Here is a 24,369-nt window from a genome sequence, read left to right on the forward strand (position 1 = left end):
GTAATCGTAACTATAATGGACAATACAAATGCAAACAAGAGAATAAAGTCATTGGTTTTATTAAGCCTGTGGAATATCTCATTACTTCATTAAACATGTATCTCAACTTGACTTTATAAACTTTTGATTGCGGAAACTTTGTTCTACTGTACTTTTAAACAAAGACGACTGACTATTCTATGCGCTACTTGTTATTCTATGTGCTACAATTTAAGGCCAAAACTGACAAATATTTCGTCTAGAAAAAATGCAAGGCCAAAGTGTATCCAACATTCTTTCCTTCATTCAGGTACTCCATTGTACTCATATATTACGCTTTGTACTCATATATTTCGCTTTGTACTCAATACTCATATATTTCGCAAAGAAAAAAAAAAGTACATTTTTTGTGGTTTCTTGTCTACTTTCCCCCCTGTGTAACTCTGAGCCTGTCTTTCACTAGCTGAGACAATGATGAATGTGCTGAACGCTCCGCCTTTCTGGCGTTTTTTTTTTCAACTTCTTGTGTACCTATACAGAATGGGAGGGGACCTGTGGGGGGAGTAAGGCAACCTATCCAAGTCGATTCCTGCAAACAGATCTGGCTTTCTACTTTTGCTCTGTAATTGTCCGCTTCCTAACCGGATCATTGCACTCACGGTCTGAAGGTTCAGACGTAATTTTGTTACATATGTGTAAAATATATATATCTAAAAAACGCATAACTCTGCATTTTCTTATAAAAAAATTTGGCCACAGTCAGGCCACACAGAATGATCACTGGTGTGGACATGTGGCCTTGATTACTCTGAGGAAACCTGACTGTCCTTCCCAGGGGTCATTCGTTGTTGCCATGTATTGGTTACGTGGGGTCATTCTTTGCGCCTGAACATCAAGTCCGGCTACTCTCGCGCATACATCGTCTAACTGAAATTCACTCCGAGGCTTTCATCCACAAACCGAAATGACTTGAGTTCCTATCTGGTATGTCTAGCGAGAGTTGGGTCTAGAAGATCAGTGGATAGTGTCACTTCTGTGGACTAGTAAATGTGTTATTTCTGTTGAGGGATGCGGTGACCATCATGCGTGGCAGACGTCAGTTATTGGCCAGTGTAATACATTTTATACGCTAGTTACAATTGTTCATACATGAAAAACAATTTATTTTCTTAATTTATAAATTATTCTTGGCTATATCATGAAGATGAAACCAGTTGAGGTAATTATTTACTGGATCTAGATCTATTTTCATCTTTATTAAATTATTCAAATATATATATATAATTTTAATAAATTTAACATTTATTTTTCCATACTCTTATTCTCACATGTCGGTGCTATTATGGTATATAATATTGTGGAAAGTTTATATCTAAATACAAAACAAAAAAGCAAACAAAATTAACAGATAAATATCAAACATTAAAAAGACATTTAGATCTAGGCCTAGATAGTGCTCATATTTTAAAAAAAAGTAGATCTATTAGTTTACAAAAAAAAAAAAAATGATTTGTAAATAATAAAACTATGCGTGGTTTGTTAAATTAGACTTTAGTTCTACTTATGATGTCACACGCTATGATATAATGCTTTCTGGCAACTAGATTCTAAATTTAAAAAAAAACATATATTCCTTTGTGTAGTTATTAGCAATTTACTATATTTTACATTAAAATGTTTAGTAAATATTCTTTTTGTTTTACTTAGTTGACTAGATCCAAGTCTAGAAGTGACATGTAAGAGACAAAGAAAAAACAACCCTCCCCCCCAAAAAAAAAAATAATTACAAAATCAGAATTGGTTTCTTGTTTAAGGTGAAGAAAATGAATCAATCTGTTTTTTTTTTAATTTTTGTCTAACATATCTAAATGTTGCTTATCACATAAATCTAGATCTAAAAAAACAACAACAAAAAAAAACAACACTATTACATCGAGAAAACGTTAACATTATGTAGCCTACTTAATAGTAAAAACATAGAAAAGTTATTGTCTGTAAATAACACAGTTGCATTCAACGAAGGCTCGTCAATATCAGAGAACAAAGAAAAAGGTTTTAAATTTTTTTTAGTACATCCGATTTAAAGGTTCAGAAAAAAAAAAGTCTTTTTCCTCCTTGCACAAGAAGCACGGATCGAGTCTAACAAAAAAACAACTGTATAACATTAAAGTCTCGATCTCATTTCTTTTGGTTCTTTTTGAGAAATGTCTACAAATAATTGGACCACTCTGTCCATTATTTCCCAGTTGTTGGTACGTCTTACATAGTCATGACTCCAACACGCAGACCAATTGAAGGCTGTGTCTCAAGTATCATCTCTTGTATCTTTTCAATCTCTTCGAGCTTCTCTGCAACAGATTTACAACGTCCGTTTTGGCATTCATGACACAGCAGGGTTCAACTAGTTGCGTCACGCCGCGCTGACCAGCGCTCAGCAGCTGCTAATTATCTCGCAGGAATGGTCACGCTCTTCAACTCCCCCCACCCACTCTTCAGTGGTCAACCCTCAACCACGTAACTCTCACTTCACTTGTTTCATATTGATATGTATTGGGGGGGGGGTCGTCATTCCGACACTGATAGTACACAGTTACATCCTGACAGAATAGTTCAAGGCTCAGTTGGTATTACTAGTAAGAATCAAAGAAAGAAAGAATAAAGAATTTTTTTTAAAGCCGCTATGGTTTCAAGGAAACAGACCTTTGAATGAAAATATCCAAATAGATCATTACCATTTGGCTGTAGTAAAATGAATAACAACAAAATATTATTTCCTTATTTTCTAGGATCTCAACTCTAACATTAAATGGTGTTATTTTATCTTATACATTTAATTTGTAATCCGTAAATAACTTACATGAACGTTTTTGGTAACGTAAAACCTCAGTTTGTCTTTTGTACTCAATAACTGTGTAATACACACGACACACATCGTTGGCGTTGTTTGATTGATTCATGTCATCCTTCTAGTTTCATGTGTAACTGGTTAAATGAATTTTATTTGATTACATATTTGGTATGCTTGTGTTAAATGAATTGTATTTGATTACATATTTGGTATGCTTGTGTTAAATGAATTTTATTTGATTACATATTTGGTATGCTTGTGTTAAATGAATTGTATTTGATTACATATTTGGTATGCTTGTGTTAAATGAATTGTATTTGATTACATATTTGGTATGCTTGTGTTAAATGAATTGTATTTGATTACATATTTGGTATGCTTGTGTTAAATGAATTGTATTTGATTACATATTTGGTATGCTTGTGTTAAATGAATTGTATTTGATTACATATTTGGTATGCTTGTGTTAAATGAATTGTATTTGATTACATATTTGGTATGCTTGTGTTAAATGAATTATATTTGATTACATATTTGGTATATTTGTGTTAAATGAAGCAATGTCGGTCCAGTAAAACTTTGATTCATGATTTGAATTTCTCCTAAATAAATGAACCGGAAATAAAGTTTGCAACATTTATGTTAATAGATTTAAAACGTGTAGCTTATAGTTACGTTAAGAACTTAAGAACGGGTGCCTTGAATAAGTCAATAAAACCAAAGACTTAGCAGAGTTCATTTATCTTATATATTACTGACGTTACTTCAAAAAAAAAAAAAAAAAAAAAGAAGATAATTATGTCCTACGCATTTCATGTGTTAACCTAGTCATGCATATTAATCAATGACTTAAACTTAAGTCTATAATTCACAAGCACGACTTGAATAACGCATGGAAACACTTAGGAAACAATTATCTTCTGTTAAAGTCCCTAATTTATAAGATAAGAAGTATATATGAGATAATTCCTGAAATAAAAAAAATATTTTTTTTCTTGTATTATAAATAATATTTTTCTATCTTGTATCTAGCTTTCAAGTCATCATTATGTAAGATAGTGTCTAAAAATAATATTGGGAGTAATACTTATTGTCGTGTTCACTGCTTTCTTTGACTATAGTGGAGATAGACTTGTGGGGAATACATGAATGATGACTCATGGGCGATAGATGGACGGCAGATATTGAAGTATCCAGTAGAGAGCCCCCCAGGTTTGTCCACAAGGAGCGGAGCCCCCGTTTCAAGAAGGGCGCCTCCTTTGATAAACCCCATCACGTCACTCTCCCTCCCATCTCGGGCGCCGACCAAGAGGATTCCTGGAAACAAAGGCCGAGCTCCCCTTCCGTCACTTCCCCGGCGGACATATTCGGCTCCAAGCCGACAAGTCACTTCTCGTTCGGGCCGCCCAGGCTGTTGCCCGACACACCCGGGCAACTGAGGGGTGGCATGAGCAGTAACGGATCAGCAGGGATGGATAGCATGTGGGACGACAGAGGTGCGCCTGGCGACATGTGCCCTAAGCCGAGATGCTCTGCCAACGCTCGAGAAAGAGATAGAACCCACAGCGTGAACACAGCCTTCGTGACATTGAGGACATTAATACCCACAGGTCAGTAGATTTCTTGTGTTGCATACTAAGGTTTGTTAAGGAAAACAACAATGATAACAGCACAACCATATTTTTGTCATCTTCGAGTCTTGTACAATTCCTCTTATTAGCTTGCAAACTTTTCATGGATTATGATTGATGGGTGGGACAAGGAACTCGAAAACGGCTCTAAAGATTTTCCTAGAAATTGGACAGTTTATTTATCATTGGAGAAAAAAATAACTAGCTAACTGGACTCAGGGAAAACCGAAATACTTTTTCCAAATATATAATTATCTGAAAATTAAATTTGTCTAGATAATTTCAACGCACATAAAAAAAAATAAATTAGACGGTCAGAAACATATTTCTTAAGCAGAAATCGGTCTAGACTACTGTCTTTTTATGTTTTTTAAGTCTGGATATATGTAACCAAACTAGAATATTCTGTATCGCTATTCGATACCATATTTCTAACACGATCTGGAATTTTGTCTAGACAGCTGTATTTTATGTTTCAAAGTCTAAATCTGCATCATCAAACTAAAATCTTCTAGATCCAGAAGTCTAGTCTAGAATACTTCAATACTGTCTTTTAATGTTTCCAAGTCTGGATATACCTTACAAAAATAGAGTTTTCTATACTCTGAGTAGATTTATACATTGGCACAACTAGTATTATTTTCGGGGGGGGGGGCGGGTTAAAAAATGTTCCTTTTTAAAATCTATTATTCATTAGTTATTAGGAGCAAGGGACTGGCTCTTACACAAAGCCATCAGCCTTATGTGGGAGGTATTGTCTTTTTAAAAAAAAAAAAATTGTTTCTTTACAAAACATTACAGAATGATATCATTTAAAGTTCATTGTTTCAACTGTGCACCTAGCTGAAAAACTACAATTTTACCCAATCTTCAGACTCGAAAGAGATTTCTAATGATTATTAAAACATTTGAACTTTATGTCTGGTAGGCGACTTAAAACTTTCATTGCACAAATGTTAAAAAAAAATAAATTTAATGCCAAGTACACAAACTTAATTGTTTGGTAAAAAATGTAGATCAAATTCCAGGTTCGGATATTTCTGAACACAGACATACATGATAGAAATTAAATGACAGTAGCTGTTTTTGTTTTTGACTAATGGATCTGTCTCTAGTGACTTGTTAAGGTAGTCATTGTATAAAGAAAGAAGTAACAAAATGTCGAAAGGAAAACTTCACGCATGTATCTAGGAGCTACAAAGTTATCAATAATCACAGTCCTGTCTTGCATCTTATAAACTACAAATCAATAATCACAGTCCTGTCTTGCATCTTATAAACTACAAATCAATAATCATAGTCCTGTCTTGCATCTTATAAACTACAAATCAATAATCATAGTCCTGTCTTGCATCTTATAAACTACAAATCAATAATCATAGTCCTGTCTTGCATCTTATAAACTACAAATCAATAATCACAGTCCTGTCTTGCATCTTATAAACTACAAATCAATAATCACAGTCCTGTCTTGCATCTTATAAACTACAAATCAATAATCATAGTCCTGTCTTGCATCTTATAAACTACAAATCAATAATCACAGTCCTGTCTTGCATCTTATAAACTACAAATCAATAATCACAGTCCTGTCTTGCATCTTATAAACCACAAATCAATAATCACAGTCCTGTCTTGCATCTTATAAACTACAAATCAATAATCACAGTCCTGTCTTGCATCTTATAAACTACAAATCAATAATCACAGTCCTGTCTTGCATCTTATAAACTACAAATCAATAATCACAGTCCTGTCTTGCATCTTATAAACTACAAATCAATAATCACAGTCCTGTCTTGCATCTTATAAACTACAAATCAATAATCACAGTCCTGTCTTGCATCTTATAAACTACAAATCAATAATCACAGTCCTGTCTTGCATCTTATAAACTACAAATCAATAATCACAGTCCTGTCTTGCATCTTATAAACCACAAATCAATAATCACAGTCCTGTCTTGCATCTTATAAACTACAAATCAATAATCACAGTCCTGTCTTGGATCTTATAAACTTCAAATCAATAATCACAGTCCTGTCTTACATCTTATAAACTGGACACTGAAAACACGATAAGTTGCGATCACGTCCAATGAAAACAATGCCAGCGTGAACTTTGCGGGAACTGGACCAAAAAAAAAAAAACTCTCAGTACTCGATAATAAAAACAACTATGTAGAACTAGAAACAAAAGCAAAAAAAATGCATTTGTTTTAAAAAGGCTCTATCTCCTTTATACAAGTTAGAGAGCGATTGTTATGCTCTTAATAACAAGGGAATGTGAGATTTAAAAAACAACACTGCAAGTCCTTTCGCCCCTCCCCCCCTCTTCAACAGCGAGAACAAATCCTGGTTAAACGAGTGTATATATCTACTACACTATCTAATAGTCCAGACCTTTAGATCTAGACGTAGAAAATGGTGCGTAAACTGTTCCAATTAAATGTATTTCATTTTATACTTCTAACCGTCAAACTAGAGTTTTACTGATGAGTCCAACGAGCTAGTAATTCTTTTCACAAAGGTATGCACCAACGGTCAATTTTTTTTATTAATCTCAGTGCTATATAAGCAAATCTATGACAGAAAGCTCATTTCCATTTAGTTTCCATGGAGATAATAAAATATGTGGCATTTTTACAATCCGCGATCTAAATATTTCAAGCATGTTGATGTTAATCATCTTAGGATTTTATATTGTACTTTTAACTAGGAGTCTTTCTAGATCTATAGCCAGACTCTGGATCTAAAAATTGAACGAAATAATAGTTTTAACATAACTGAGATCTATAGGATACATATTATATGTTAGCTGACATAGGTTAGGTTTAAATAAACAACTTCACTTCTTATAACTACTTTACAAACCAACACCCTGTTTCAGGATATTGTGCAGTGTTCAAAGATCGGCGCGTCCAGTTTACATATGACCAAAATAGGTCTCTAACTTTAATATAATCCACTTTTTCAGTAAATAGAGAAAAAAAGATCCAAAGGAAGCTTAACGTGTAACAATATCTGATGTTTTGAAACAAAAAAAAATGTATCAGATTTTCAGAGAGAGTGACATTCGTTGTAGATTTATATTAAAGCCTCCACAACCTGCTCAAGTTGTTTTCATTATATGTACAAAATCTCGGTCGATTTTTTTTCTTCATTGACCCACGATGTATATACAATATACCTCTACTTCTGCCACTGTGAGAGAATACTAAAACCAGAACATAAAAAAAACATAGGGTAAAGTGACATACTAAATAACAATTCTACGATTCACGTCTGTGTCTAGTATACACTAAGAGAAAACAGTTCATCTTGTTTAGTGGTCCAATGACTACGATAGTCAACTGTAGGAGGGGATGTGTGAATGTACTTATGCGAATTAGTTGAGCTGTTTTATTTAGCTAGATAAAGTAAGAAATCTATGTTTGTCAGCTAGAAATGTGTGCAATTTTTGTGTTCTTTCAAACAAAAGAACTCAGTGTCTACCTAGGTCCTAGGAGAAAGAATCTTGCCAGAAATATTTAAAAAAGGGTGCGGGGGTGGTCAGTAAAAATGTAAAGTTTTTAACAGTACAGAGGTGGCAGGGTACTGTTCTCCTTGTACTGACCATAAGTGTAATGTTATTTGTTTTGAAAACACAATTGTCAAAGGTCACGCCACATCCAGATACAAATATCCTTAATTTGATTTCACTCAATCAAACGTAAAGATACAAAGACATTTCGGCAGTAAACATTTTAAGTCAATAGACCAGGCATTCAAGCCCAATGTAATTCTTCTATTGTTTGAATTTCTTTAATTCATTTGTATTTCAGAACCAGCAGACCGGAAATTATCAAAGATTGAGACTTTGAGGCTGGCAGCCAGCTATATAGCCCACCTCAGCACAGTGCTGATGGTAGGCGCTGAGTGCTCTGAACAGCCTTGTATCAAACACCAGGCTATGATTCGTGCCCACCAGCCCATGGAAATACCCAAACCTGTCTGTACTTTCTGCTTGAGCGCCGCCAGACATAAACCAGTGAGTTCTTTACAATAAGTACATTTTATATTTAGTTCTTAGTTCCAACAGTAACACAGAAGAGTCACAGAAATGTCCGAGATTGTATACATTTTCCTTAGGCATGCCCCGGGCAGGCTACATTTTTTTTCCTTTTTCTCTTGAACATTTCAATGCTGTGTGGGCATTAGTGCGATAATAGGATAGAGCCGCACATAGGCTGGATATGGTCCGTGGGCCGTATGTTGTGAAAAGTAAAAGTACGTAAACATTGACTTGACCCTCCCCCCCCCCCCTGCCAGGGTGTGAACAAATAGATGTGATTAAAGGTTCATCTAAATGACGGAAGCCTCCAGACAGAGGGGTCAGTGAAGAGCCAATCCTTCATCCTGGCCACGGGATTAAATCTTTTCCTTGGTCAAAGGTTCATAAAAGTGATTTATCTCGAACCTTTTCGGAACCTTCGAAGAGGCTGTGACCGATGATATAGACTGCCGAGTTTTTGGGACTAAGATCTGTAACTACCAATACATAAACATTTCTATATTGTCTGTGCGGTCACAGGATGTGACATATAGCTCAAACAGTAGCCAGTAAAACACAATCATACTCATCCTATAACTGGTTTAGTTGTTGATGATAAACACATACCTAACTTACAGCTGAAATGTACTCACTAAGTCACACATACCTAACTTACAGTTAGAACTTACAGTAAACCGTTATAAATAGCAATGAGTTTTTTTTTTATAGCAATTAGTTGGTTTTTTTATAGCACTTTATTCTAACTTGTACATTAGAATTGAAAAAAAAAAAGTGGACAGATTTGTTTCTAGCTAAGCTGAATTGGTCAACACTGCATATAGTTGTCTAGTTTCAACACTTTAAAAAGTCTTTATCAGCATCAATTTAAGTCGTGAACGAAATAATCACTAATGTAAAGATGTATTGCCATTTATACTAATAACTTTTTCCACTCATATTGCAACATTTAATGTTATATTTCACGACATTTGATATATATCTCATGACATTTGGTGTATATCTCATGACATTTGGTGTATATCTCACGATGCAGTGTCCATGTACAGATTAAAGTTTTAATTCTTAAAAAAAAAATCCCGTTCAGGCTAAACACAAACTGACATTCAACTTATTCTATAAACCCGAACTCGTTCAGACGTCTCTACGAAATAAAATTCAAATACAGATTTGAAATATTGATTTTTTAAATGTTCTAATTTGCATATTAGTTCCGTGTTATATAGTTATAACAAATCTAGTTGTGATACGCAAGAAAGAAACAAAATCATTATTCAATAATATTTCTTGTTTCCACAATGTTAAGCTCCATGTAAGTATTTTTAAGTCAATCCTCTGCAGTTTCTACAGTAGCGCTAGAACGCCGCCAACTCAGCTTACAGGAGATCGTGTCAATGTCAAAGTGGTATTTATCTTTCATCTACTTCCCCTTATTTCTTCACTTCCATGATGAGTTCAGGCTTAGGTTTAGAGGACCAGACTTTCTAGCATGTTCTCTTTCCAGGCTACAGATGTTCCATGTGCAGCACTAGATGACATCAATCTACTACTTAACACCTGAGTCTTCAAAACTGTTGCAAACGTGTTTATCTGTACATATTTTAAATTTAAATTATATGACCGTTAGTATTATTGGCAGTCAGTTATTAAAAGTATTTTTTGTTTAGATTTTCATTTATGGCAGATAACCATATTAATAATAAGGCTTGTCTTCGAGTCCAAAGATTAATGAGAAGTACAGTATTTCACGTGGGTACGCAGTCCCAGCTGCGACCTACATATTTTGCCCCATCCAGCGCAGACATAACCATTGTCCGCCGTGGTTGATTCAGATTTCCTTTTTTGCCGTCGACGTCTGACATCGGCGTTGAATTTTCTTTTGGTCTCAAATGTGTATTTCACGGCCTTTGTAAGAAATCTCCAGCTGTCTCGTTCGGAAGCCGCCTGCTGCCAGGTGCTCTCTTCAATGTCATTAAAGCAATTGGAGCCTGTGACGGTCTTTCCGGATGGCACCTCTGTTACGCCGACCACTTTTCATCTCTTACACACACACACACAAATTGCTTTTAACATACGGTCGTCCCCATACAGTATACGTTAAAACCATCAATTATATAAACTGTTACCACTTCGGTTTCTGAGCCTAACAATATCTATACTGATTTAAATTGAAAAACCTTTGCCAAAAATAGTATTAAATACGGATAAAATAATACATAATAAAAATATAGACAAATAAAATGATCCCCTTACCTTATAGTGGGATGGGTCCAAAAATTCAAATTGATATCTGATGAACAATAGACAAGCAATCCCAGGATGCTCAACGTGCAATCAATGGCCGGATGTAAGGTATCTCAGAAAGTCTTAATCTGTATCATCCAATAAGCCATTCGCATAAAAATTAGGAAAGACCCTTTACCCCGATGGGCCCTTTGCCCACGTTACCCTATATATATATATATATATATATATATATCTTTCTTATATATATATATATATATATATATATATATATATACTAGTATTACAAACATGCAACTCCCATTTCTTTCTTACCAAGCCTCTTATTGTTATAGGGCAGAACGCTCACTTTTTATCCTCTATTCAACATTGTACTAAACGGGCCTTATTTGAAGAGATTTCGTGAGTCAGTGAGTGGTAGTTTAGGTTTAGATGTAAACACAGAGCATGAAAAAAATGAGTTATTGAAGTATACAAAAGTATTTGAACAATGAAACACGTATGATCATTGTAATGAGTAGTTCACCTTTGTCTACATATACGTTCAGTGAAGTTATCAAATAGTTAACATTCTTTTCCTTAAGTGGCAACAAAAAAAAAAAAAACAAATTCAAGAAAACAATAAATATAGAAAAAAGAATGTACAATTGTTACTAAAGGATAACAAAATGTAGAAAAATGTTCGTCGACTTAAAAAAAAGTAAAAGAAAAAAAAAAAGAAGAGTTTTGAAGAGTGCAGCTGTTACTTATAAACTTTCAAGTCTTGACACAAAACTTTCCTTGTTTCTTTTCTAGTCTAGAACATCTAAGACAATCGTAGCGAAAGTAGATTTGTTTTTAAAAAATAGCTAAAGGAAATTAATCTTTCACATCTGTAAGCCAAAATATATATCGTCGCTTTTATTGCCAGCTTGTAAAGAATCTGTTCTCAGTTACTGGGAAAACATATCGTTTACGCTTCAGTGACGTCGCTGCCAAAACTGGCAAAGCACGGCCTTTTAACTTAGGCTGTGGAATTTCAATGTAAAATCTGGCAATCATCAATGCCGAAACAGACAAAACGAATTGCAGAGTTGATCTTCTGAAAATGTACTTCAGAAAAAAAAATTAAATTAAAAGATCTCCCCTACAAATGTCGCTCCTCAGGAATCAATACTCAGATACAGTTTATAAGCAAACAATTCAAATACAAATAATTTTTGGCAAACACGAACATTTTTTAAAAGTTTTTATAGAATAATAACATTGACAATGTCTTCGTTTCCGAAGAGTGCAGTGTTTCATATGACTATGGAAACCCAGTTGCGACCTGCATATTTTTCCATATCTTTGCAGACCAAGCCGTTGTCCGCTGGGGGTCTATTTAAGTGTTCTTTTCGTCTTCTGCACCTGTCATCAACAAGGGCTTTTCTTGTGGTCTCAAATGTGGTACCCGCGGCCTTTGTGAGAGCTCTCCAACTGTCTATTTCAGAGGCCATCTGGTGCCAGCTACTTTCCTCTATGCACTGGCCAGTAAGGGCAAAATGGCGCCTGGGTCGATCTATATAGTGCTTATAGGGAGCCTCTGGCGTGCGGTCGTCCCAAGGCGAGATAAGTTCCGACCCTGCGCATCGGTCGAATGGTAATTAGTGCTTCTGTCTCTAGCAGAACAAGGTTATTTATAATGTAGTCTGGCCCATTATGGAGCGAAGGCAACTTTCTATGAAGCGTTCGAGAAGCCTTAGATGCCTTCTACAGAAGTGTGAGAACCACTGCTTTCTAAACATTGACCTTTAGTATTAGGTGAAGAGACCAATTTCGTCATCCACTCGGCGACCAAAAGCACTGATTGCCTCAGCCGGCTATTTCCTAGACAGTGACACATCGTTAGACACTGTGCTGTTGTATAGATTACAACACAACAACCGTACTATACGTTCATAAGTATGTTTGTATGGGTACCTTGTTACAGTCAATATATTTTTCTAAAGTTTTCTCTTTAAATATGTTAGTTAATAAATAGAAAAATATTTAATAATAAATCATAACTAGTTTTTGGTTTGTGATATCAGATACAAATTTATTTTTAAACATGCGCTACCCTGTCCATGTAACCAAATTTATCACTGATGAAGTTTGGTTGTTTGCAGTTTTCTTTGGCATATCTTTATTTTTTATTTAAAAGGTATAGTTTTAATGGAAAAAAAAAACCCAGATTGTTTATATTTCATATTAAAAATTAAGCGGTTCGCTTTAAAAAAAAAAAAAGCCTATTTCACCATTACTTTGCAAGCTGTAAAATATCGTGAAATATGATTAAATCTTAACGGGACGAACAAACGGACAAACAACACAAAACTAATAACAGAATTTTCCCGTTCAGGGGTCGTAAAAAAACAACAGATTTCACGATTGAACATTCAAAATACTTTTATAACAATTTTATAATCATGAACATAAGTTAGATCCATCCATTCAAGCCTCTCGGAACACTTCCGCGGAACAGAGTTAGACAAAGACTGTAATAGACAATTCATATGTGACATCCACAGCCTCAGCTGGTGCCCAGGGATCTCATTACACTAGAATAAAAGTCTGTTTTTAAATTATATACTACAATTTATCATTTCCTTTAGTTTCATATATTGGCAGAATTTGATTCAAAATCGGTTGTGTTAACTACTCAATCCCATTTCAAGTTATGTACTTTTGCTAACACTAGAATGTATCATACTATTTTGCTTAGATATTCCCCCTCCCTCTCTAGCAGATGTTTTCTATTCTCGCTTTTTTTTTTGGTCTCTACACACCATGTGGATACGATCACCATATTAAGTGTTGACCTGTACAGGTGGACCTCCAGAGACATGCATGACTGCTCGGCTACATACGCGTGCAGGATGACCACTCTGAACGTGAGAGACACGTGTGCAGCAGAAGTGACTTTGAAGTTGAAGTCAATGTCTTCATTCTCGCGGCGCACACTCCCCCTCCCTCTAACCTTTTTTATGTTCAGACCAGGCAACTGTAAACTAAGATCTATTGACTGTGTGAGAGTTTTAAGTAGTAAAAAGTTACTAGCTCTAAATCTACATTTGTCCCTGTAGGAAATGTGAAGATGAGTTAGAGTTAAAATTAGATAATCTGAAAACAAAAAATGAAATTCGTGTAATTAAGTGTTGGGTTTATTTGAATTAATTAGAAAGAATCGTATTGCATTTGGTTTAAGTTCAAGATTCAATGTTTATCTAATGTTTACCGTGAAAGAGTTTGTTTCTAAAAAAAAAGGGTTGAACTTATTTTTACAAAACATTACGCGAATAATCCTTACTGTTAGTCGGAGGTCTTCACACTAGGTACCCTAAAGTTTCTAAAATGTCACCATGTTTCTGAGTGGAAAAAAACTATTGGCTACCTATTAAGGCTAGAGTTTGTATCCCGACTCAAGTTGCGTTGTCCTTGCTGAGTGTGAAAGGTAGGCCTGTAACTAATCCAAATACTTCCTTCATTTTGTGCCCCCAAACAAATCTGGATTAAACCAAACCACGCAAATCATGCTATAAGTGTGCAAGAAAAGTTTGACAAAAAGTAACTCTAAACAAAATGTTTCAGAGCAGTCACTCTATTCGACAAAATGAAAATTAAAATAAAGATTGATTATTGTTTGTGTCATTGAGGTATTTACAATCAACGTTCACAAGGCTGGGTATAACAACTAGTATTGTATACATTCAAGGAGAATGACTATCAATCGATATTTTTTAAAGTCAATAGTATCCTCTATGTATTTCTATCCTCTATGTATTTCTATCGTCTATGTATTTCTAATGTCTATGTATTTCTAATGTCTATGTATTTCTATCGTCTATGTATTTCTAATGTCTATGTATTTCTATCGTCTATGTATTTCTATCGTCTATGTATTTCTAATGTCTATGTATTTCTAATGTCTATGTATTTCTATCGTCTATGTATTTTTAATGTCTATGTATTTCTATCGTCTATGTATTTCTAATGTCTATGTATTTCTAATGTCTATGTATTTCTATCGTCTATGTATTTCTATCGTCTATGTCTTTCTATCCTCTATGTCTTTCTATCCTCTATGTATTTCTATCCTCTGTGTATTTCTATCGTCTATGTATTTATATCGTCTATGTATTTCTACCCTCTATGTATTTCTATCGTCTATGTATTTCTATCATCTATGTATTTCTATCGTCTTAAAGTCAATAGTATCCTCTATGTATTTCTATCCTCTATGTATTTCTATCGTCTATGTATTTCTAATGTCTATGTATTTCTAATGTCTATGTATTTCTATCGTCTATGTATTTCTAATGTCTATGTATTTCTATCGTCTATGTATTTCTAATGTCTATGTATTTCTAATGTCTATGTATTTCTATCGTCTATGTATTTTTAATGTCTATGTATTTCTATCGTCTATGTATTTCTAATGTCTATGTATTTCTAATGTCTATGTATTTCTAATGTCTATGTATTTCTATCGTCTATGTATTTCTATCGTCTATGTCTTTCTATCCTCTATGTCTTTCTATCCTCTATGTATTTCTATCCTCTGTGTATTTCTATCGTCTATGTATTTATATCGTCTATGTATTTCTATCCTCTATGTATTTCTATCGTCTATGTATTTCTATCATCTATGTATTTCTATCGTCTTAAAGTCAATAGTATCCTCTATGTATTTCTATCCTCTATGTATTTCTATCGTCTATGTATTTCTAATGTCTATGTATTTCTAATGTCTATGTATTTCTATCGTCTATGTATTTCTAATATCTATTTATTTCTATCGTCTATGTATTTCTAATGTCTATGTATTTCTAATGTCTATGTATTTCTATCGTCTATGTATTTCTAATGTCTATGTATTTCTAATGTCTATGTATTTCTATCGTCTATGTATTTCTATCGTCTATGTCTTTCTATCCTCTATGTCTTTCTATCCTCTATGTATTTCTATCCTCTATGTATTTCTATCATCTATGTATTTCTATCGTCTATGTATTTCTATCGTCTATGTATTTCTATCCTCTATGAATTTCTATCGTGTATAAATCCGTTTCAGCCATGTCTCTATCTCCAAAGACGTTTGTTTTGGGACTGCTGGTTGTGATGTGGCCAGTGAGCCAACATCTGCTGTATTCAAGCCTATCAATGTTATGCTCTACATGTACCATGTGTAGTTTGGCAATGTTTACAGTCACACACATCCCTGGCCGGCGCCCGGGAGCTGGGAGTCTACTAGAAATAAACCGGCGTGTTCTATCACTCGATACGTTCGACTCATTCCGAGGCTCGTTTATCAACCAGGAACAACTCGCCTGTTATTCTTTGGTATTGTCCCGCTTCCTCTCTCCCCACGTAAGGGATAGAGTGAGTAAAAAAGGGGGGATGGGAGGGGCGTGATATTTGTGTATCTACACACTGAAAGGAAACATTTTCACTTAATCCCCCTCCCCCCTTTTTGTCTCCCCCTCTCCCTGCCCCACTTCTGACTACGAACACCCTACAAGATAATTATGGCGACGTATTTGTTGACTTAAGCCCGGCAGAGCGGCAATCTATCTGACCTGCAGCCACGTCTCTGAGGTTATGGCAACACAGTCTTTCACCAACACCAGATCCCGTCATTTCTCGAGCCTCGCTTTCACTTCATGTCGGCTGCTGGAGGTAATTAGGTCTAGTGCTTGCGTCTAAGATTTGTTCAGGGAGAAAGCGCCACCATGGAGCTGAGGGAATTAGGTTTCTCTTGCCCCATGCGACACGCTGAACATATTGATACACTGTCATTGCAAGCCAATGCAAAATAATTGGGCTTCTCATCTTACCTAACACACGTTCAAACAATGGGATACTCTGTAATTGTCAAAACACGCAGAGTCTTTGCACTTGTAAGATAAAACCTATCCTAGTTGCAGATGTGCAATAATGAGCAGTCTAATGTTACACAATAGGACAAGCTAGAAGATATTGATACGCTGTATCACTACCGAGTTATTAGCAATTTATCTATAACAAAAAATATACAAGACATCTTAAAATATATTGTTGCTCATGTGAATAGCAAACAAAACATTACTGTGATAATTATTAAAATAGTTTACTGACAAATCTGAAGATCGTAGGATAAAAAAACAACACTCAAGTAAAAGACTTTGTTATCTGGAGGAGATTTTCATTAAATGTAGGCGAATGCATTGCAAGTTTTCTGGCGTATCCGGTGTATAGATCACGGAAATATTGATGAACTAGACAAAGTATTGTGTGCAATCAATTTTTAGCACAGTAAAAATTCAAATGTAAAACAAATAGCCTTAGTACTTTAGTATGAAGATCTTCAGTTTGCATATCTTGCAATGTAATTGTCATGTACATAATGTACATGTAGTAAACTTTGTTAAGAGTTAGGTTGTCAAAACATTTAAGCTTTTTTAAAAAAAAAAAATTATCCTAAACCACAATATCACTAACAGCGATGGTGATGACTGCGCCAGCGAAAGCCAATGCATGTCACTGGGTCACAGCTCACACGTTTGAAATGTCCAGTATTTCATCTTGTGTCTGGAAATCTAGGGACTGGAATCTTAGGCACCGGTAATTTAGGCACCGGACATTTAGGCCCCCAAAATTTAGCGACATAATATATAATAAATCATCTCTATCTCCTTTCCCCTGAATCCTGTGATGTCTATATTATATAATGACTCTTAATCTAGAGTCATCCTTTCCCGCATTCTCATGATTGTTCTTTTTCTGTTTTGCCAGATTTTGTTTTGTATCATGAAAATGCAGTTAAAATCGTTTTAGTTGGTATTGTTGATAACGTCAGCACTAGCCCATAGCTGAAGGCTCAAACATACGTTGTAATTTTTAAATTATCTTCAAAAGTAATGTTGCTGTTAAGGAGTGCCTAATTTTCCGGTGCCTAAATTTCCGCCTTGTCGAAAAGTGCCTAATTTACCGCTGCCTAAATTTCCGAGTACCTTAAGTTCCTAGATTCACCCCATCTATCACACGTGGTGTCCAGCGCAGAGTCCAGTATTACAGTACAAAGACATTTCACGAGGCAGATGTGACTAGAAGTGAACTAGGTGTAAACCGATCTAGCAGACCCATCATCGCCCGACCTGCGTGTGTTCCCTGGACTGGAGCGCCGCCTAGTGTTGACTCAGCTGCCTCAATTATGAGCTGTATTTCAGCGGAATGTGTTTCATCACAGCCAAACAGAATACGATGGCTGCATGTCATAGGAACACTTCCAGACTTCTGTAGCAATAAACAAAACCTCAAAAGATTTTTAGCTGCAGTCAACTGTGTCAGACTTTTATACTTTATTTTGAACTTTTTTAATAAACTGCAGTTACACTTTTGGTTCAGTAAATTGTAATAGATTTTTACAAAGCTTATATCAACTCACTCTGCTGTCTGTCTGTTGATTATATCAACTCACTCTGCCGTCTGTCTGTTGATTATACCAACTCACTCTGCTGTCTGTCTGTTGATTATACCAACTCACTCTGCTGTCTGTCTGTCTGGTAAAAAAATTGTGTATACGTTATTTCTCCCACATCCATTCTCAGATCAAGTTGAAACTTGAAAATATTATTCATTAGCATAAACAAGACATGAATAAATAAATTAAAAAACATTAACCAATGTGTCAATTAGTTACTGATAATTATATATTTTCTTTGATCCCCCCAAAAAATAAATTAATCCTCCAGTATTTAACGAAATGGCTAATTATGTTGGGTTTTGTTCACTTAGATAATTGTACTCATTATTTTCCCCACACCCACTCTTGGATCAAATTGAAACTTAACACAATTATATATTTTACCTAACAAAACATGAATCAATAAAAAAAATAAAAATTTTTTCAATTAATTATTGGCAATGAATTATTTGGTTTGATATATCGAATATAGGAAATAACGTCTACATTATTGAGAATTATATTTGTAAGTTGCGGAGTACTTCCCCTTAGATAATCTATATTTTTTTATTTTTTTATAAAAGAATTATTCTCAGTTTTCTTGTTTTTATTTTCACAAAAAACGTATTGATTACTTAGATGAAAGTAAATATCCTAATTTGTTTGTGTTTTTTCCTTTCTCCAGATTAGACCAGACAGTTGTATGTTCAAAGATGTTCGCCACCCATTGCCTATCAGCATCAGACGGTGACGTCGAAAAAAAACGAACTCACTCGCTTCAGTATCATTGCCACACATCACGTGACTCAAACCAAAGAGAGGAACCTGATCTATAAATAGACTCAGAGTTGATTGGTGCTTTCAAACGTCATATCTCTGCAGGCTATGCGTGCCATGCAAGAACGTGCCTTACACTTAGCAGACGATACTTCTGGAACTTTCTGGAACTTATCTACATGGTAAAGTTCGTCTTGTGCCAAAGTTTTGACCTGCATTGAGAGATTTTTTTGTTTCACAACTTCCAAGCTGAATTAAAAACTAAAAAAAAAATTACAAAATATTTTTAAAAGTTTCAACGCTGACTTTCTGTGCTGGACACATCCTCAGTAAATTGTATTTGAGAATTAGTTGGATGGAATGTTCTAGAAGTTCTTAAAGTCAGAAGATTATTTCAGGAAGACGTGAACTAGAAGGGACGTTACAATGTTTACTTATAGAAGCTTTATGAGCTGCTAGATCTACTCGCCAATAAGTGACTCTGAAGATGTGTTTCGTTGGTTATGTCCCAGAAGTAGAACTTTTTGACGTATTTTTTTTTTATTAATAGCGGCATATATTGAAAGGTGAATTTGTTCCCCTCCATGATGTTTGTAATAGGGTAAGGGTGGGGGGGATGGTCTAACACTTATGTTCATAGATGTTCAAAGTCCTTTGACTTTTTTTTATCACTTAGGCCTAATGCTATTGTGAATTCCCCTCACAAGATGTCATTGTGGGACATACTCGCTCTTTTCCTTGCTGTAGGAGTGTGGTTTCTAGACGGTAAAGAAATAGATACTGGGCCGCTATCTAGACGGTAAAGAAATAGATACTGGGCCGCTATCTAGACGGTAAAGAAATAGATACTGGGCCGCTATCTAGACGGTAAAGAAATAGATACTGGGCCGCTATCTAGACGGTAAAGAAATAGATACTGGGCCGCTATCTAGACGGTAAAGAAATAGATACTGGGCCGCTATCTAGACGGTAAAGAAATAGATACTGGGCCGCTATCTAGACGGTAAAGAAATAGATACTGGGCCGCTATCTAGACGGTAAAGAAATAGATACTGGGCCGCTATCTAAATGGTAAAGAAATAGATACTGGGCCGCTATCATGAACGATTCACGAATTCATCAATATCATATATATTATTTTTAAAGACTGACAATGTATACACTTTTTACTTATCAGATTCATAACACTAATGTGATGTGAAACTCTATGGGAAAATAAACAAATATAGTCTATATTTTTTTGGAAGACCACATCTAAGTTTATTGTGTATTATTAAAACACTTAGTGTGCATATCGTTTACAATGGAGGCCATTCTCACATATAAACAATTTTAAAAATTCCATGTGCAGATATAAATACACATTCAATTATAATCTAGCAACTGCCTTTAAATGTAAAAAGTATGTGACCGAGACAAAAGTTAAAAAAAAATTTACCATCAATATTTTTTTTCTAAAAGCTGTCTTACACTAAATAAACTTTATTTAAACAAGTAAGCAAACAACATATAGTCTAGATATGAGAATGTAGTGTAGCCAACAAACAACATTTAGTCAACAAACAGCATCTAGTGTAGCCAACAAACAACATTTAGTCAACAAACAGCATCTAGTGTAGCCAACAAACAACATCTAGTGTAGTCAACAAACAGCATCTAGTGTAGCCAACAAACAACATCTAGTGTAGCCAACAAACAACATCTAGTGTAGTCAACAAACAGCATCTAGTGTAGCCAACAAACAGCATCTAGTGTAGCCAACAAACAACATCTAGTGTAGTCAACAAACAACATCTAGTGTAGTCAACAAACAGCATCTAGTGTAGCCAACAAACAACATCTAGTGTAGCCAACAAACAACATCTAGTGTAGTCAACAAACAGCATCTAGTGTAGCCAACAAACAACATCTAGTGTAGTCAACAAACAGCATCTAGTGTAGCCAACAAACATCTAGTGTAGCCAACAAACAGCATCTAGTGTAGCCAACAAACATCTAGTGTAGCCAACAAACAACATCTAGTGTAGTCAACAAACAACATTTAGTCAACAAACAGCATCTAGTGTAGTCAACAAACAGCATCTAGTGTAGCCAACAAACATCTAGTGTAGCCAACAAACAGCATCTAGTGTAGCCAACAAACAGCATCTAGTGTAGCCAACAAACAACATCTAGTGTAGCCAACAAACAACATCTAGTGTAGTCAACAAACAACATCTGGTGTAGCCAACAAACAACATTTAGTCAACAAACAGCATCTAGTGTAGCCAAAAAACAACATTTAGTCAACAAACAACATCTAGTGTAGCCAGCAAACAACATTTAGTCAACAAACAGCATCTAGTGTAGCCAACAAACAACATCTAGTGTAGTCAACAAACAACATCTGGTGTAGCCAACAAACAACATTTAGTCAACAAACAACATCTAGTGTAGCCAACAAACAACATTTAGTCAACAAACAGCATCTAGTGTAGCCAACAAACAACATCTAGTGTAGTCAACAAACAACATCTAGTGTAGCCAACAAACATCTAGTGTAGCCAACAAACAACATCTAGTCAACAAACAGCATCTAGTGTAGCCAACAAACAACATTTAGTCAACAAACAACATCTAGTGTAGCCAACAAACAACATCTAGTGTAGCCAACAAACAACATCTAGTGTAGACAACAAACAACATCTAGTGTAGCCAACAAACAACATCTAGTGTAGTCAACAAACAACATCTAGTGTAGCCACAAACAACATTTAGTCAACAAACAGCATCTAGTGTAGCCAAATAACAGCATCTAGTGTAGCCAACAAACAACATCTAGTGTAGTCAACAAACAACATCTAGTGTAGTCAACAAACAACATCTAGTGTAGTCAACAAACAACATATAATGGAGCGAAGCGTTAAAAAAAAACTAGTTTCCAATTAAAGCTCCCCATGTCCACGTGACAGTGCACGTGCATTCAGATAAATTAGGTCGTCAGGTAAAAGGAATACTCATTGAGCTTGTAAGGTGAGGTAGAACAAAAAAAAAAAAAGGAAGACAGACTCATAATAGTGCTCAAACCTGCTCTCTGCCAACTGGCCACCCTCGGGTTGAAGTATATTATCTTCAACCTAAGAAAACTTAACAAATAATAAGTAATGAGAGACCAATTGGGAAAAAAAAAAAAAAAAAGCGGATGAAAAATAAAATTAAAAAAAAAAGGTAAGATGGACTGTAGTAAAATTGAAACATGAAAAAACAGACTTGGAATATTTAGAAAACAAAACGAGACTTGAACCTAATTAAATTGGTGAAGTTAGCTAAAATAAAATAACTGGTGGCCAAAAACATTTTAAGTTCTGTACGCATCAGGGCTAATTAATTATGCATGCATTTGTACTTTGAACTCAGCAAGGTCACAGACATAAATATTTAGTTTAAATACATGATCTGAATGCTACAATATGTGTTTATGTTTTTTTAAAGGGAGATCATGCTTTGTGTGTGTCTGAGAGAGGGAGAGACAAAGAGAGATGAAGGAAGAGAGGAAGAGAGAGAGAGAGAGAGTATTATGAAGTATAATATCCTAACTATATCTATGTTGCTGTACGCGGGTAAAGACACCTGAACAAATGCTCAAATGTATCAACGATGTGAATAGTATTTTGTATTTCTCTTTAAAAACAATTGAAAGAAATTATTTGATGTATTGAAACAAATATGTATGTATGTATGTATGTATTTGTGAATGTATGTATGCACAAGGCCGGCCTAAGGCCACTGCAACCTAAGCGACCTCAGTGCCCGCCCCCCCCCCCCCCATTCATAGGTCCGCGCTAATTCTAAGACTAAGACTGCTTTATTGATCCTTATGGAAATTTGTTATGTAAGTGTAAATTATAAAATTAAACCATTATAACTTGTAGCAGGATTACTGTGCCCTCCTGATTTTCCAAGAACTCCTGCAATCCTCCTGAAATTGCAAAATATACAAAAAAGGCCTGGAAATCTCCTGAAATTATTACAATCTCTTGAATATCATAAAAATCTGAAATATAGACAAAATTGTCATTTGGGCGAGTCATTCAATATGAAAAACTCCAATCATGCGCGATTTAAAAAAAAAAGTGTAACTGCGGCATCTGGTGAGAAAGGTTTCTCGCGTTTCAGACTAACTTGAGAATTACTTGAGGTCAATAATTCACGAATATTAATTGAACAATTAGATAATTCTTACTTTTGAGCGTGATCTATTTAGTAAACAGAATTTTGATAATATACTTCTTGACTTGGCTACACGCAAGGTTCGTCAAGTCAACTTGATCGTGATTTTGTACTTAGTCAAAAGTGAATCAAACGTAAAGACGATTTTTTTCTAATACTAAATCCTAATTTTCCCTTACTATCCGTTTGCTTTCCCAGACTGGGCCCCTCGAAATCCATTTCGCATAGGGCCACGCAATTGTTAGGACCGGCCCTGTATATGTATTGTATGTATGTATGTATGTATGCATGTATCTACTTATGTATGTATGTATGTAGTGTTGTACTTCTTATTGGCTTGCCATAATGTGGACACTATGTGTTGAGCTTTGTAAACAATTTTTTTTTTCCGATTTTACTTTTAATTAAGAATTGTTAAAAACCTGCAATTGGGTTCCAACAACAAATATCTTTAGTACCTGGAATAATAATTCCTGGATATTAGTATGAACATAATTTGCTAACAACATGATTCAAAGTATAGGTTAATAATTTTAAAAAAAGTCACATTTGAATCACTGCAAAAAAAAAAAATAATAAAAAATAAAAATAGATCTAAACTATTATTGTTCTATTTCTACTTGCAGAATGAAAAAAAACTGCAATCAAATAAATTAAAAAAAAAAATCCCCTTGATCAATCTATTTATTTATTGATGTCTAAAGACTCTCGAAAAATATAAATCTCAAGCGTTATTCCATCTTAATGTTTCCATTTAAAAGATTCAAGCTTAGCCTACCAGAGTTCACAGTTAAATTGTTTGAATTTCAATGTACCAAGCAAAAGTAAAGTATAAACGATAACATCAACAGCTAGGGTCATGGTTAGCATCTGCTAACCGTCAGGTCTTAGTAGTACAAGTTTTAAGATAACATCAGTACATAGTTCAAATTAATTATTGAATATGTAATTCAATCAAAATATCGGAATTAATGTTGGTTGACTGCTTTGTTTATTAGTAAATATTGATTTGTTATGCTTTACTTTGCGCATGTGTGGTAGATTAAAAATGTGTCACGTTAACAACGAATTAAATATTGTGATTTTTTTTTATTGGACACAAATATTATCATAAAACATGTATGCTACATTTTGATCTCCTGTTTTCATGTGTTCACATGTACAATTAAAATAACGACTAGAATCTA

The 24,369-nt window shown here is 34.8% G+C and overlaps 1 protein-coding gene across 3 annotated transcripts; it reads left to right on the top strand.

Moving 5' to 3' along the window:
• Positions 1–573: 573 nt before the first annotated feature.
• Positions 574–24,369, top strand: LOC129924970 (transcription factor 15-like). Of its 3 annotated transcripts, none has more exons than XM_056022743.1 (4): positions 574–1,198; positions 3,860–4,437; positions 8,282–8,487; positions 18,882–24,369. In XM_056022743.1, exons 2-4 carry the CDS (start codon positions 3,987–3,989, stop codon positions 18,945–18,947), a joined length of 723 nt encoding a protein of 240 aa, XP_055878718.1. In that variant the 5' UTR covers positions 574–1,198; positions 3,860–3,986; the 3' UTR covers positions 18,948–24,369. The 3 variants fall into 3 exon arrangements, with proteins under 3 accessions (XP_055878718.1, XP_055878728.1, XP_055878738.1); XM_056022753.1 differs by having other exon boundaries at positions 3,949–4,437; XM_056022763.1 differs by having other exon boundaries at positions 574–1,091.

Source organism: Biomphalaria glabrata, chromosome 1 (genome assembly GCF_947242115.1).
Source record: "Biomphalaria glabrata chromosome 1, xgBioGlab47.1, whole genome shotgun sequence".
NCBI lineage: Eukaryota > Metazoa > Mollusca > Gastropoda > Planorbidae > Biomphalaria > Biomphalaria glabrata.

Coding starts and splice junctions, on each gene's coding strand:
- LOC129924970 (XM_056022743.1), top strand. CDS start 3,987: ATGGGCGATAGATGGACGGCAGATATTGAAGTATCCAGTAGAGAGCCC. Junction 4,438..8,281: donor GAGGACATTAATACCCACAG/GTCAGTAGATTT, acceptor TTTGTATTTCAG/AACCAGCAGACCGGAAATTA. Junction 8,488..18,881: donor GCGCCGCCAGACATAAACCA/GTGAGTTCTTTA, acceptor TCCTTTCTCCAG/ATTAGACCAGACAGTTGTAT.